This window comes from Carettochelys insculpta, chromosome 5, assembly GCF_033958435.1.
Source record: "Carettochelys insculpta isolate YL-2023 chromosome 5, ASM3395843v1, whole genome shotgun sequence".
NCBI lineage: Eukaryota > Metazoa > Chordata > Testudines > Carettochelyidae > Carettochelys > Carettochelys insculpta.
The window spans coordinates 58,623,735-58,636,375 of record NC_134141.1 but is presented as its reverse complement, the minus strand read 5'-3'; the positions used below and the strand labels follow the sequence as shown (position 1 = coordinate 58,636,375).

General features: G+C 42.9%; 1 protein-coding gene across 2 annotated transcripts; it reads left to right on the top strand.

The window, feature by feature from the left end:
* Window positions 1-37: 37 nt before the first annotated feature.
* LOC142013578 (iron-sulfur cluster assembly 1 homolog, mitochondrial-like) lies at window positions 38-12,352 on the top strand. 2 transcript variants are annotated; one of them, XM_074995150.1, is made up of 4 exons: window positions 38-204; window positions 4,646-4,699; window positions 10,350-10,455; window positions 12,051-12,352. In XM_074995150.1, exons 1-4 carry the CDS (start codon window positions 124-126, stop codon window positions 12,197-12,199), a joined length of 390 nt encoding a protein of 129 aa, XP_074851251.1. In that variant the 5' UTR covers window positions 38-123; the 3' UTR covers window positions 12,200-12,352. The 2 variants fall into 2 exon arrangements, with proteins under 2 accessions (XP_074851251.1, XP_074851252.1); XM_074995151.1 differs by lacking the exon at window positions 4,646-4,699.
* Window positions 12,353-12,641: the final 289 nt, after the last annotated feature.

Below are 12,641 nucleotides of genomic sequence, written 5' to 3'. Positions count from 1 at the left end.
CGTCCGCGCGCACTTCACCTGCCCGGCGCGCCGCGATGACGTCACACCGGGCGGCCGGGACGCGGAGTAGAGCGCCGTTGCCTGGGCCCATGGACGGCGGGCGGGGACGGGGCTGAGGGCGGAATGGCCTCCTCGCTGGTCAGAGCCACGGTCCGGGCCGTGAGCAAGAGGAAGATCCAGGCCACCCGGGCCGCCCTCACCCTGGTGCGTCGGGCGGGGGGCGGGCGGTGACTGGCCGGGCCCTGGCCGCGGTGCAGCGCTGCTCCCTGAGCGCCAGCCCGGGGCGGGGGCGCAGAGGTCCCGCGGGACGCCAGCAAATGGCCAGGGCCGCCCTCCCGACGGGGAGTTCCCCTTGGGCCCGTCCCGGCGCCCCGCGTGTGTCGCAGGCCGGCGGGTGAGGGCGGGGGCGGCGCGGTGCACGAGCCCAGGGTCTGATGGGGAGGAGGGGGTGGGGGACGTAAAGCCCCGACCGCTGAGTGAGGGCAGCGCGCGAGACTCTGGCGGTCATCTCTCGGCACCGTGCAGCAAAGCGGGAGCGGGGCGGCGTGTGGAGAGCTGCAGCAGAGATGTTTCAGCCAGGCCCTTGATACGCGGCAGATCCGGGGCTCTCCAGCGCTACGGAGCAGCCCTGGTCCACGGTGGCCGCTGGCAGCTGCAGCCCAGCCGGAGCAGCCGTGATCCCGGGGCCGTGCCGCGGCTGGGGGGCGTCCCACGTCAGTTAACTAATTAAAGAGATTTTACATTCCTTGTTTGAGGTTTCAGCCATAACATTAGTTATCCGGTGCTCATAACCTTAGGAATTTTTTTCCGCTGTTGGGACATAACCTGATTTCCAGCGCCTGTCAAGAGGTTTTCCTTCAGTGCATGGGTTAACCTTGAAAAAATAGCCTGAAGCCCTATTTTAATAGCTGCTACCAATTGCTTATAGTATTTGCAGCACAGGCTTGGAAAGAACTGATCGCATTTACACAAATTACAGTTTTTCTCTCAAACTGAGACACCAAATTATTAAAACTTCAGAACTCCATGCAGTATCTGCTTGATTGGACTGAGATTAGGAAATTAGTTTTATTTGGTGGTTTTATGAGATTCAGAAGGAAAACTGCAGCAGTGTACATTTATTTCACCTGGAGAAGGTTATCTTAACTACAAAAGCAAGATTTAAAAAAATGAAAACCAAATTTCTATAGAAACTGCCCCCTTTTTTACTATGGAAATGTCTTGCTCACAAGTGACAGGTGCATTTGTCAATGTTGGCTTTTTTGTTGTAGATTTTATGCCATTATGAGGGTGCCTTATATCTTCCTTTGGACTGGCAGCCAGTCTACATTACGGGAGACATGCTGTTGAACTAGATGTATTAAGTTTCTGGTATGGCATTCCTATGTTCTGGTGAATGAACAGCAGGTAGCTTGCTTTGTTTGTTGCTGAAGCTATTTTGTGACTCCTAGACCTTGATAGGAGTGCTTTCTGTGGAATCAGACTGCCGTCCACTCAGGTTTCATGGCTCTAACTCTCTACCCTCCTCCCTCATGTGCCTTACATTTACCAGCCCCTTCCCCTCCTTTCCAGCACTTTAGGAGCACAGGAATCACATGATAGGAAATCGGTCCACACTCCAGCTCTGTGAGGGGTCTGGGAGAAATGCTGAGAACAGCTGATTTGCAGGGTTCCAGCTCTGTGAGGGAAGGGAAGGAGTGTGGATGGAGCACAAGTCAGGTGATTTTTGTGTTCCTAAAGTGCTGAGAGGGAGGGGGAGGTATGGAAATGTGCAGAGCTCTGGCACCCCGGTATGCGACAGACATGAGGAGAGGAGCAGCCATGGGGTCCAGGAGCTGCCTGCTGTCCAAGGGCTGCAGGTTGCCCACCATTGGACTAGAGCCATTAATTCATTTTTATGAGACTAAGTGTAGATATAGGATGTTTGTGATGAGATTTAATTGTAACTGTTTTTAAATGAAAAATTTTGTATTTTATATATTTTAAAAGTATAATTTAAAAATTAATCATTGTTTTTAAATTTTATTTTTAATCTCTGCCCTGTCAGACTGTGAATGGCTTTCCCACTACACTTCCATCTTATTGGCCTGGAGCTCCTTCAAGGCAGGTGACAAAATCATCCTCTTGAAGGAATGCTCTCTGGCATGTTTATTTTACCTGGGCTTCCGTTCTTGATGAGCATTCTGCAGGTTTTCTCAACCAATGGCTAAAGAGTTTTCTGATGGTGTTCTGCTGTTTATCTGCAAAATTCAAAGTGTTAGTCCCTGGAGAAAGTGTAACTTGCATACATTGCTGTTTCATCAATTGTAAGGCTCCTTAACCTTACGGACATAAGTGAATTCAAAGGATGAGACCTTCATAGTGGGATATGATTATGGGTCTGTAGGCAAAGAGTAACTGCTGCAACACTAGATACCAATAATTGGAGAGCTCATTCACAAATTTGTAGATTGTCTCACAAAGTTCTGTTAAATTTTCCATCAGAAGATTCATCTGGTGGTGGTTGTTAGGGTTCGCAACCAAGAGGTTCATCCTATGAGCTTCCCAAAGTGTCATGTTCTCTGCCAGGAAATTAGTTCCAGAATTTATAAAAATGTATTGCATCTTTGACCTACCCTGTCAAAAATATCTAAGTGCCTGGCACAAACACTTAGCCTTGATGTTGTGTAGAGCTACTGCTTCAGGCCATTGCTTGGTAACATCCATGAAAGACAATATACAGTGAACCCTTGAGTTGCATGGGGGTTGCATTTCTACAACCCCTGCATAACTTGAATTTTTATGCAAGTGAAGGGGAGAGGGGAACCAGGCTGCTGCCTATTCCTGGCTCCCCTGGGCTTGCAGGAGCCAGGAAGCTGACCAGCCCAGCATGACTAGTCAGTTTCTTGATTCCCAGAGTGGCAGAGAGCCAGGAACCAGGGGCAACCTGGTTCCCATCTCTCTGCTGCTTGCCTGACCCAGGAAATTGACCAGTTGGTCAGTTTTCCAGGTCTCGGATGTGGCAGGGAGCTGGGAATCAGGCAGCACCCTGGTTCCCCTTAGCTTGCAGAGAGGAGAAACTGAGCGGGGCGGCAGCCTTGGTCAGTTTCCTGGCTCCAGCCAGTGAAGGGGAGCTGGGAACCAGGGGCAGCCTGGCTCCCAGTTCCCCTCTGCTCCTTGGAGCCAGGAAACTAACCAAGGCTGATGCCCTGCTCAGTTTCCTGGCTCTGCAAGCAGAGGGGAGCCAGGAGCCAGGCTTCCTCTGGCTCCCAGCTCCCCTCCACTCCGGAGGCCTGGAAACCACTCCTGTCGGGGGTGGCAGCTGAGAGTCAGGCTGCTGTCTCTGACAGGAGTGGTTTCCCGCCATCACAGGTGGCAGCCTGACTGGCAGCTGCTGCCCCTGGCAAGAGCAGGAAACTGATCCTGTCAGGGACAGCAGCCTGACTCACGGCTGCTGCCCTTGACAAGAGCAGGAAACCACTCCTGTGAGGGGCGGCAGGAGTCAGGCTGCTGCCCCTCACAGGAGTGGTTTCCCACTCCTGTGAGGAGCAGTAATTGCATTAACCCAAGACATGCACAACTTGTTGCATGTACCTCAAGGGTTTACTGTATACTGTTTTCCTCTGGGTGTCTTTTTCTGGAATTGAACCTCTATTATGGAGAGTGGCTGGAGGGGTCCTTGACTTGGTCTTGCAGGTTTCCCATCTGCTGGCACATCTCACATTGACAGACACGGGTAGAAATGTCCTTGACAATTCCCTCTTTTCCCAAATGGTTTTTGGTCCTGTTCACCCCAGCATGGCCAAGGATTATTGTGTACTAAGCTCAAGAGCGTTATCCTGTACTTAGTTGGAACTACCAGCAGTCTAGGACAATACTAGTCCTCCTTGTTCCCAACAGAAGGAGTCTCTTTTTGTTTAAAAGTTCTCTTTCTACAAGTCGGGACTTTTCAGAAGAGGTGAGATGCAGTGGTTTGCTCTGTGCTGCCATGCAAACTTCCTTGATGCTCTTACCTGTCTCCTGCTCTGCCTGAAACTGCTCTCTTGGGGCTGGTGACATCTGCATCCTACTGGTTTGTAGACTTGGTCTCTGTGGAAGCAATGCTGGGGACATAGGTGTCTCTGCTGGCTGTGAGCCACTGTTTTGGGCGCTAGCATGACATTGTAGTATGTGGTTACAAACTTAACAAAAAAAAATCTTGTGGTGAGCATCTCAACAAGCTTCTTAATTTTCAGTTCTGTATTTTTAAAAAAGTGAATTTAAATTTTAGTCCTAAACCGTCTGTGACATTTCCATTTATCATAAATGTATAGTCTGGTGGGGACCAAGGGCTTATTTGTTCCTCTTTATAGTCCTCTTTTTTAAGTCCTTGTGTTTACATCTGAAAAACAGCTCAAAATTGTGCAATTTAGGCTGTTGATTGCAGTTTGTAACCATTAAGCACAGCAGGTCAAAGGGCTAGTTTATACTCTTGCTGGCAACACTCGTGGGAGAAGTTTACTTCTAAGATGCGGGAGGATAAGCTGAATGAAAAACTTGAAAGCTATGAGGCTGGACTGAGACTGAGCTTTAATTTGCAATAGGCACTAGCAGCAGTAAAAGACTGAATAGTCTTCAGAACATTTTTAGTGCAGGGAATCATTAATAAAAATCTCTCTATTTTCAGACTCCATCTGCTGTACTTAAAATTAAACAGCTTCTTAAAGATAAACCTGAGCATGTAAGTACAAATGGAGGGCACTTTTGTACATTTTTGTAAAGTTCATGAGTGTACCTTATGAACAGTGCTCTTTATTATGATTATTATTATTATTATTATTATTGTTAGCAAATGCCCAGTGAAATACTTGTAATCAGTGGAAAACAGTGCTACTTGAAACAGTCAGTACAGACACAATATAGACATGAGATCTTTCATATTTTAATAGATGCATTTATCCAACAAGCTTTATTTCATGCACCAAACTCAAATGAAGTGGGGAAACGCATAATGAAAGTATGTGAAAGATAAAATTCCAACATGCATTCCTTTAAAGATTTAACAAGATTTTCAAGTATATCCCATACTGTTACTTTGATGAAGCTAGTCTAATCCCTTGATGCTAGTAAGGTAATTATTTCCTAATGGCAAGAGATTTCCAGTGTGATGGTATTTTTTAAATAGTTTCATAAAACTTTTGAATTTCTTAAAGCAGATTATTGTGTTGTGACATGTCCTCATAATGTTATTTCTTCTGGCCCGGTAGTATTTGGGGTCTTGCCAGATTGTTTCTGTTAGGAAAAGATATTCATGCTATAGTCAGGTATTTGGTGTCATTCTGTTTATTTACAGGAACATACAGAAGTTATGTTTCTCTCAAGGCAGTAAAAACAAACAGCAGGTGTTTCCCTTACTCACAGATTGAGATCTGCCTCTCCAGTGATTACTGTGCATCTTACATTATCAGGGCCATTCACAGTACTACCTCTCTTACTTTCCGCTGCTTTTCTGTTTATCTTACCCACAGCTACAAGTCCTTGTCCTTGTGTTTGTAACTAATCTAAAGGAACCCTCTCAGCCCACATGGTTTAATTTCTGATCAGCTTTGCCATGTGGACATTACGTTGGGTGATGGCTGCTTTGTTTTGCAGCTATCACTACAAAGAGGGACATTTAAGTGTTGCCTGCCAATCAGTTTTTACAAGGTCTGATTTTTCATAAATTAAAGGAAGACACTCTTGATGTTAGCCATTAACACTGTTCAAAACAACAATTATACAGGTTATTTCCCTCACTCCCTTACCTATAATTGGAGTAAAGATTTCATGGGTAGGGTACCATATGGCTTTTTGGAATAGACCGTGCTACTCTTCAAAGTATTTTGTGGTCCTTGTGTCCCTGTTTACTCTTTGGCTATTGTTGATATCAGGCATATCAAACTCAAAGCCTGGTGAGGGTGGCACAAATGAAAACTTATGGCTTTCAGGGCCACCAGAGAAAATGTACTTCTATTGGAAATTAGTAATTACTTATTAGAGATCATGTTTTAGGTATATTTTATAAATTTTTTAGGTCTTGTTTGAATATAATACAATAATTTTAATTTAGAATTTAATAGTGAATTTTATTGTTTTATAATTGTGTTAATAGTTCATAAATTTTGATGTGTGAAATTGTTATATGCACACATAATATTAATTTAAATATACATTTAAGGTGATTTTTAATTAGTTTATGATACTTAACTTGCAAGCATAACACTTGTAGGTTCAAAATAGTTTGCTTGTTCCCTTCTAACTTTCGCTTTAACATCTCCTCTTTTAGCTACCATTTGCATAGATTGTGGGTTTTATGGTAGGATTTCTCATACCCACACCACTTTGTGTATATTCTTTCAGGTGTGAATACAAAGTAGTAAAAAGGCAAGCAGCACTGCAATCATTAGATCTCTCTCACACCATCTTTAATTCCTATTAATGGTCATTAGTACCATGGGTTCTAGTCTTAATCTATATCCAAGGGAATTCTTTCCTGTCTTCCAACTGAAAATACAGCATTTTGGGAATATTTGGGACAGCTACAAATAATCCAAATTAGTTTATAAAGCCCAGCATAAAATTTTATAGCCAGGAGGATGGAGGGAGAGAGTCTCCCATTTATTTAATTTATACCCCATCTCTCCCTCCTACCCAGCCACACACAATCTTCCTCACTAATCAGTCAAATTTAAGTGTCAGAAACCTGTGCAGGGAATGTTTTAAATGGCTTTATAGAGCTTTTCAACATCTCACCACCACCCCCCTGAAGAAATTCTGGGGCACTTTGCAAACATGGGGTGCTGAGGCAGCATGCTGAGCTGGGCCCAAGTGCCTGTGTGTGTAATAGACAACTATTACTTAAACCCTCATACTCCAAGTGGAGCACAGGTCATCTACAAGAAGTTTTCTTGGTGCTTCAGAATCTCAGTGGCAGCCATCTGGCCCAGTTTCAGAGTGACTCAGAGCCAAGTGGAATCAGAAGGGCATTTCAGTGCAAGGGTGGGCCTAACTGAGTGAGCTTCAGGAATTCACCCACTAATGTGATCACTGACTGGCTGGTGGGAATACCATAAAGGGTCTCTAGTACTGAACTTCCTAAGTAGGGAGAGGAAATAACAACCAAGCTAGCAAGTGGAGTGTGGCCACAGAGGGTATATGTATAAAGAAAGAGCACAGCTCATCTGCAGCTGTATTCACGGTGGCTTGGCATATTTCCCTTCTTGGAAAGGAGCTTGTTGGCAGAGCCATGTGCTCCTAGCACAGCAGCAAGGAAAATCAAAAAACAGGTGGGGAACATGGGGCTGGATCAGCATTATGCAAAGCATGAGCCTCGTTCATTTCACTCTGCAAAAGCATCCCGCAATGCAGCTTTGCTAGACCAATGGTTCTGCAGACAGTCCTGTGGCCCTAAACTTACTTTATAAACAATGTAACCAGGCAGGCTGCACTTACATACTTTATAAAAATGTAGTAGTTGGCCACCAAAAAAAAAAAAAAAAAATCAATTGGGCCACATGTTTGACATGCTTGGTTTACATGGATGCTCTTTTGGTCTGATCTTTGTGTAGTTAGTGGTTAGAATATGTGAACTGGATCATGAATCAGTGTGGTTGGCTTTTAAGGTTGAGCAGACCTTAAAACGGGAGGGACTGAGTAGTAAGAGCTGAGTGATAACATGGCTAATGAGAATTATAATGCATATAACTTATTAATATACTGTAAAATAGAGGTTTTCTCCACTAATCATCTTAGCAATACAGTAAGGCCTCGACATTTGTGAGTGCAACATTTGCGAATTCAGTAATTTGCAAATCCCTCTTCCCTGGGGCTCCACGCAGGCAGTGCCAGCACCAGCCTCTTCCCCAGGGCTCTGGGTGGGGAGTGCTGGCAGCTGGTGTTTCCCCAGGGCTCCATATTCACAAAAATCAACATTCGCGAGTGTTCTGAACCTGGAACCCTCGTGAATATTGTGACCCTACTGTACTGTGAAAATGTAACTGTATTTGGCTCAGCCTCAAACTTCCCAGCATTATTATTCCTACAGTGAGAAGTGTTACCCTGTAACTCATAGTGCAGGCATATGCAAAATCCTGTACAATTTTTACTGGGCGGATGAGAAAATTTGAAACATTGACGTCATTACATGTGTTACATCAGTCCTCCCAGATCTTGGAAGCTATGTAAGATCAGGCCAATGGCTAGATATACCTCGAAGTATTCTTAAAGTAAACAATAGTTTGTCTTCTGAGTCAATACTGACCAATGCCCTTGGGATGGGGTATAGTCCCAGAAGACCCCTTGGGATGTCCCCCAGTACGCTGATCATTTCACTGACCCCTGCCTTTTTGCTCTCTGGGTTTTCCCATCACCATCTCCTTCTGGGCCAGATCATCTAGTCTTCCCCAGACCATCTAGTCTTCCCCAGACCAGGCACAGAACTGGGGTTACCATCCCCACTCCTTCAGAACAATGCAGATTCTGATTTACTTCAGTTCTGGGAGGATGCAGTTCTAGGGCACAGCAGCCAGGAAACCAACCCCTAAAAGGATCAAAATCCTAAATAAATCCATCTCTTGCTGTGGAAAATATTTGCACAGAAAATGCTCATCAGGTAAGCCCCCTTTATCAATGAAAGGCATATATGAACAGGGGAAGCCTTCCCCATGTGGTAATTACTTACACTGGGCTTGATTATGAGAGTTTTTATTAAGCAAAAGCAATAGGATTTAAGTGGTTATTAGTAAAAACAGATCAAAGTGAGTCACCTAATTAAAATAAAAGAAGAATTCAGAGCAAGCTGTAATTTCCCTCTCTGCTACATAAACCCTGGCTTCTGTCTACTCCAGTCATCTGAGGTAGTAGGTCTTACCCACAAAAGCTCATTACCTAATACATTTGCTAGTCAGTAAGGGTGCTACAGGATGGCTTCTTATTTTTGAAGCTACAGACTAACACAGCTACCCCATAAGATTTCTTGGATAAATGAGTTGGATGAATTTGTTTAGACAAGGGTCCCGCCCTTCCTTGGGGCACTAATGGGTCCCTGGCACTTCTTGCAAGAGTAGACATCTGAACACTGATGTTTTGTTAACTTTCAACTAAGGTAACTGGAGTTAACCTCTCTATTACAATTCCACGTATTTTTCTTTAGATGAAATATTCTTTGCTACATGTCCAGATCCACTGTCAGCTTACTGGCAGCTGTTTAGCATGAATTATATTAAGCCCTTAAATTCTTTCTGTGGTGAGTGAATGTGTAAGTTTATAAAATGCTGTGGATAGACAGTAGTAAATAAACACATTGTCTTATATGAAAGTTATAAAATTATGTAGCATTGAAGCAACATTTTCTCATCCAAACTGCTTATACAACCAAACCTCTACAATGGTGCCAATAATTATTCTAATGTAATTCACTAGTAAACTGTTTTTTACATACCGTAGGTCTTTGTCTACAATAAGAAAAATGTGTAGCTTGTCACTATTTTAGAACTGCCTGTGGTAACAAAAGTAGAATGTAACAGCAACAAAGGGTCCTGTGGCATCTTATAGACTAACAGAAAAGTTTTGAGCATGAGCTTTCGTGAGCACAAACTCACTTCATCAGATGCTGGTCTTGGAAATCTGCAGGGCCAGGTATAAATAAGCCAGAGCAAGGGTGGGGATAACAAGGTTAGCTCAGTCAGCAAGGGTGAGGCTTACTACCTGCAGTTGATCTGGAGGTGTGAACACCAAGGGAGGGGAAGCTGCTTCTGTATTTAGCCAGCCATTCGCAGTCTTTGTTTAAGCCAGAGCTGAGGGCATCGAATTTGCAGATGAATTGTAGCTCAGAAATTTCTCTTTGGAGTCTGGTCCTGAAATTTCTTTGCTGTAAGATAGCTACTTTTAAGTCTGCTACTGTGTGGCCTGGGAGATTGAAGTGCTCTACTACAGGTTTTTGTGTATTGCCATTTCTAATTTCTGATTTGTGTGCATAGAATGGAAGTTGTAGTGTAGACAAGACTCCAGCTAACCCTGACAATATGATGGCAGAAATGCCTCTACTGTGTTTACATTTTCACCACTATTATAGTGTATCGAATAGGAGTTAAGCTTCAGTTTGAATATGCATTACACATTTTATAAGTTAAAGTTTGGACTGTCTCTTCTAGTCAGTACCAACGTCTCCCCTTTACTTCCCCACAAAAAGTTTGGATTTTCATTCCTGAAACAAATGTATACTAATTTTAACCTAGATGCCAAAGGGAAAACATCAAGTGGTAGCTAACAGGCTAGTTAGTTCACTGACTTTCCAACTTTCTGCTGGGATACTATAAACTCAAATAAAAATTGATAAGACTCTTAAATTTCAGATAGGCGTGAAAGTTGGAGTCCGCACAAGGGGGTGTAATGGACTTTCATACACGTTAGAATATACAAAAACAAAATGTGACTCCGATGAAGAAGTAGTTCAAGATGGTGAGTTTTATTTGTTCTTAACTTTTATTTGTTCTTGAAGCAATAAAAGGGGCTGGGGGAGGGTAGGTCACATATGGAACAACTTGATTATAAAATTTCAAAACTGCAATGTAGAAGAGAGAGAGGCTAGAGTGCACTAGCTGCATGAAGTTACTGAAAGAAATCCTTGGATGCGTTATGGGAATAGCTGTTGTTCTTTTTAGATTCCATTATAAAAGTACTTGTTAAAACTTAAATACTGTTGGCACAGAGCACTAACTGCATCCTTTTTCCTTCCCATCATATGCCTGGGCTGTGCTGTCAGTTAGGGGTTTTCCAGGGCTGAGAATCTGTGTTTACATCTGGTGTTGGGGTGACAGCTTTGAATTGAGGCTCGGGTTTCATAGGATCCTCCTTTTACAGGCTGCTTGGTGAAGTACATCCACTCTGGTCACAAGCACTTCCTTGCCAACACAACCTACTTCTTTCAGCTAACTTTGGAGGCTCCAGGCCCCGGGGGTTGCTGCATCACTTGGACTGAATATACTAAAAGAAAACAAAAGACTTTCCAAAAATGACTGCTTTTATATAAACTAATGGATACTCTTCTTGGGTTTATCATTTTTTGATTGTTTTTATTTCTTCACATACAAAACCAAATTGACTTACTAAAATGAACAAAAATATAATACTTTATATATCAAAACTGCAGTCTTAATGTTCAACATCCAGCAGCCTGTAAAACTTGCTATTAAGACTGATTTATGTAGGTTGAACCTCTCTAGTCCGGCACCCTCAGGACCTGACTGGGGCCAAATGAGAGAGCTTGCCGGACCATGGAAGGTCAGTATTGTCCAGCAGCATTAGCAACAGTTCCACTGCTTACTGGGCTCTTAGAAGTAATTTAGGGGTAAATTACAGCTAAATAACAGCACAGAACACTGAGACCCAGGACTGGTGGGTGTAAGCAAACTTCATGCGCTTAAGGGAAACAGCCACACCCATAAGTGGTTGTCCAGCAAACTAAAATCATGCTGTATTACAGATGTTGCCAGATGAGGGAGTACCAGACTAGAGAATTTCAACCTATACTATAAAGTCAGAAAGGTTCATAGTGATCATCTCATCTGATCTTCATATATAGTACAGGCCATAAAACTTTCCTAAAAAAGTCCAGTCTTGAGTTAAAGATGGTCACCGCTGGTGGTGCTTCCGCCATGGGCCTTTTTATGTTGTTCCAAGGGCTAATCTCTCTGTTGAAAATGTATGTATTTTTTCCAGTCTTATGCATGTGGGTATGTCAAAACTGCACTTTATTGCACAGTTACACAATTACATTTCCATAATCCCTCAAAAATATATCATCATAGCAGTATGCGGCTCTCTATAAATGATTTTCTCAACCTGAGTTCTCCAGCAGAAGGAAGAAAAGGATAAAAGTGATATCCTGAAAGAAGCAAGAAAATAAGACAATAATTACACTGACAGACTTTGGTTTGAGCTTCATTTTATATCCTACTTATCTACAGGATTGTCCTGTAACACAAGAAGAGTTCAAAATGAGCAGCACCTTTGTCAGATTATATAACAATTGTTTTGTTTTTGTCTCCTCGAAGGAGTCAGAGTGTTTATTGAAAAGAAAGCACAGCTGACACTCCTAGGAACTGAAATGAACTATGTAGAAGACAAACTGTCCAGTGAATTTGTCTTCAATAACCCAAACATCAAAGGAACATGTGGCTGTGGAGAAAGCTTTAACATTTGAAATCTCAGGACTAGTACCTCAGCTTTAACACTGAAACACTTCATAATTGTGACTTTCTAAGGACATCATATTTCTTTCAGGTTTTAGGCTATGTAAAGTGTTTCAAATGTGGCTGCCTTTCAAGGAAAATAAAGTGAATGCCTTTTGAAAATGTGACCTGTGTGTTAAATTTCAGCATGGTGTATTATGCAGTAATTTGGTTGAACTGGGCTCTAGACAGTAAGAACAGCAAGGTGCAGTTGCACTTCTGTGTTTTCCGACTTAGATGGAAATATTTTACCTTTTCTTGTCACTTCCCTCTTTCACTTCCTCTAGGCCCCCAAAAAGTATAAGAGCACACTGCTTATATACTGTGCTTTAACTAGAAAGAAAACTGTAGGACTAAACATGTATGACTTGACTTCAGAATTTACTTATACTAATTTAAAAAGAAAACACACCA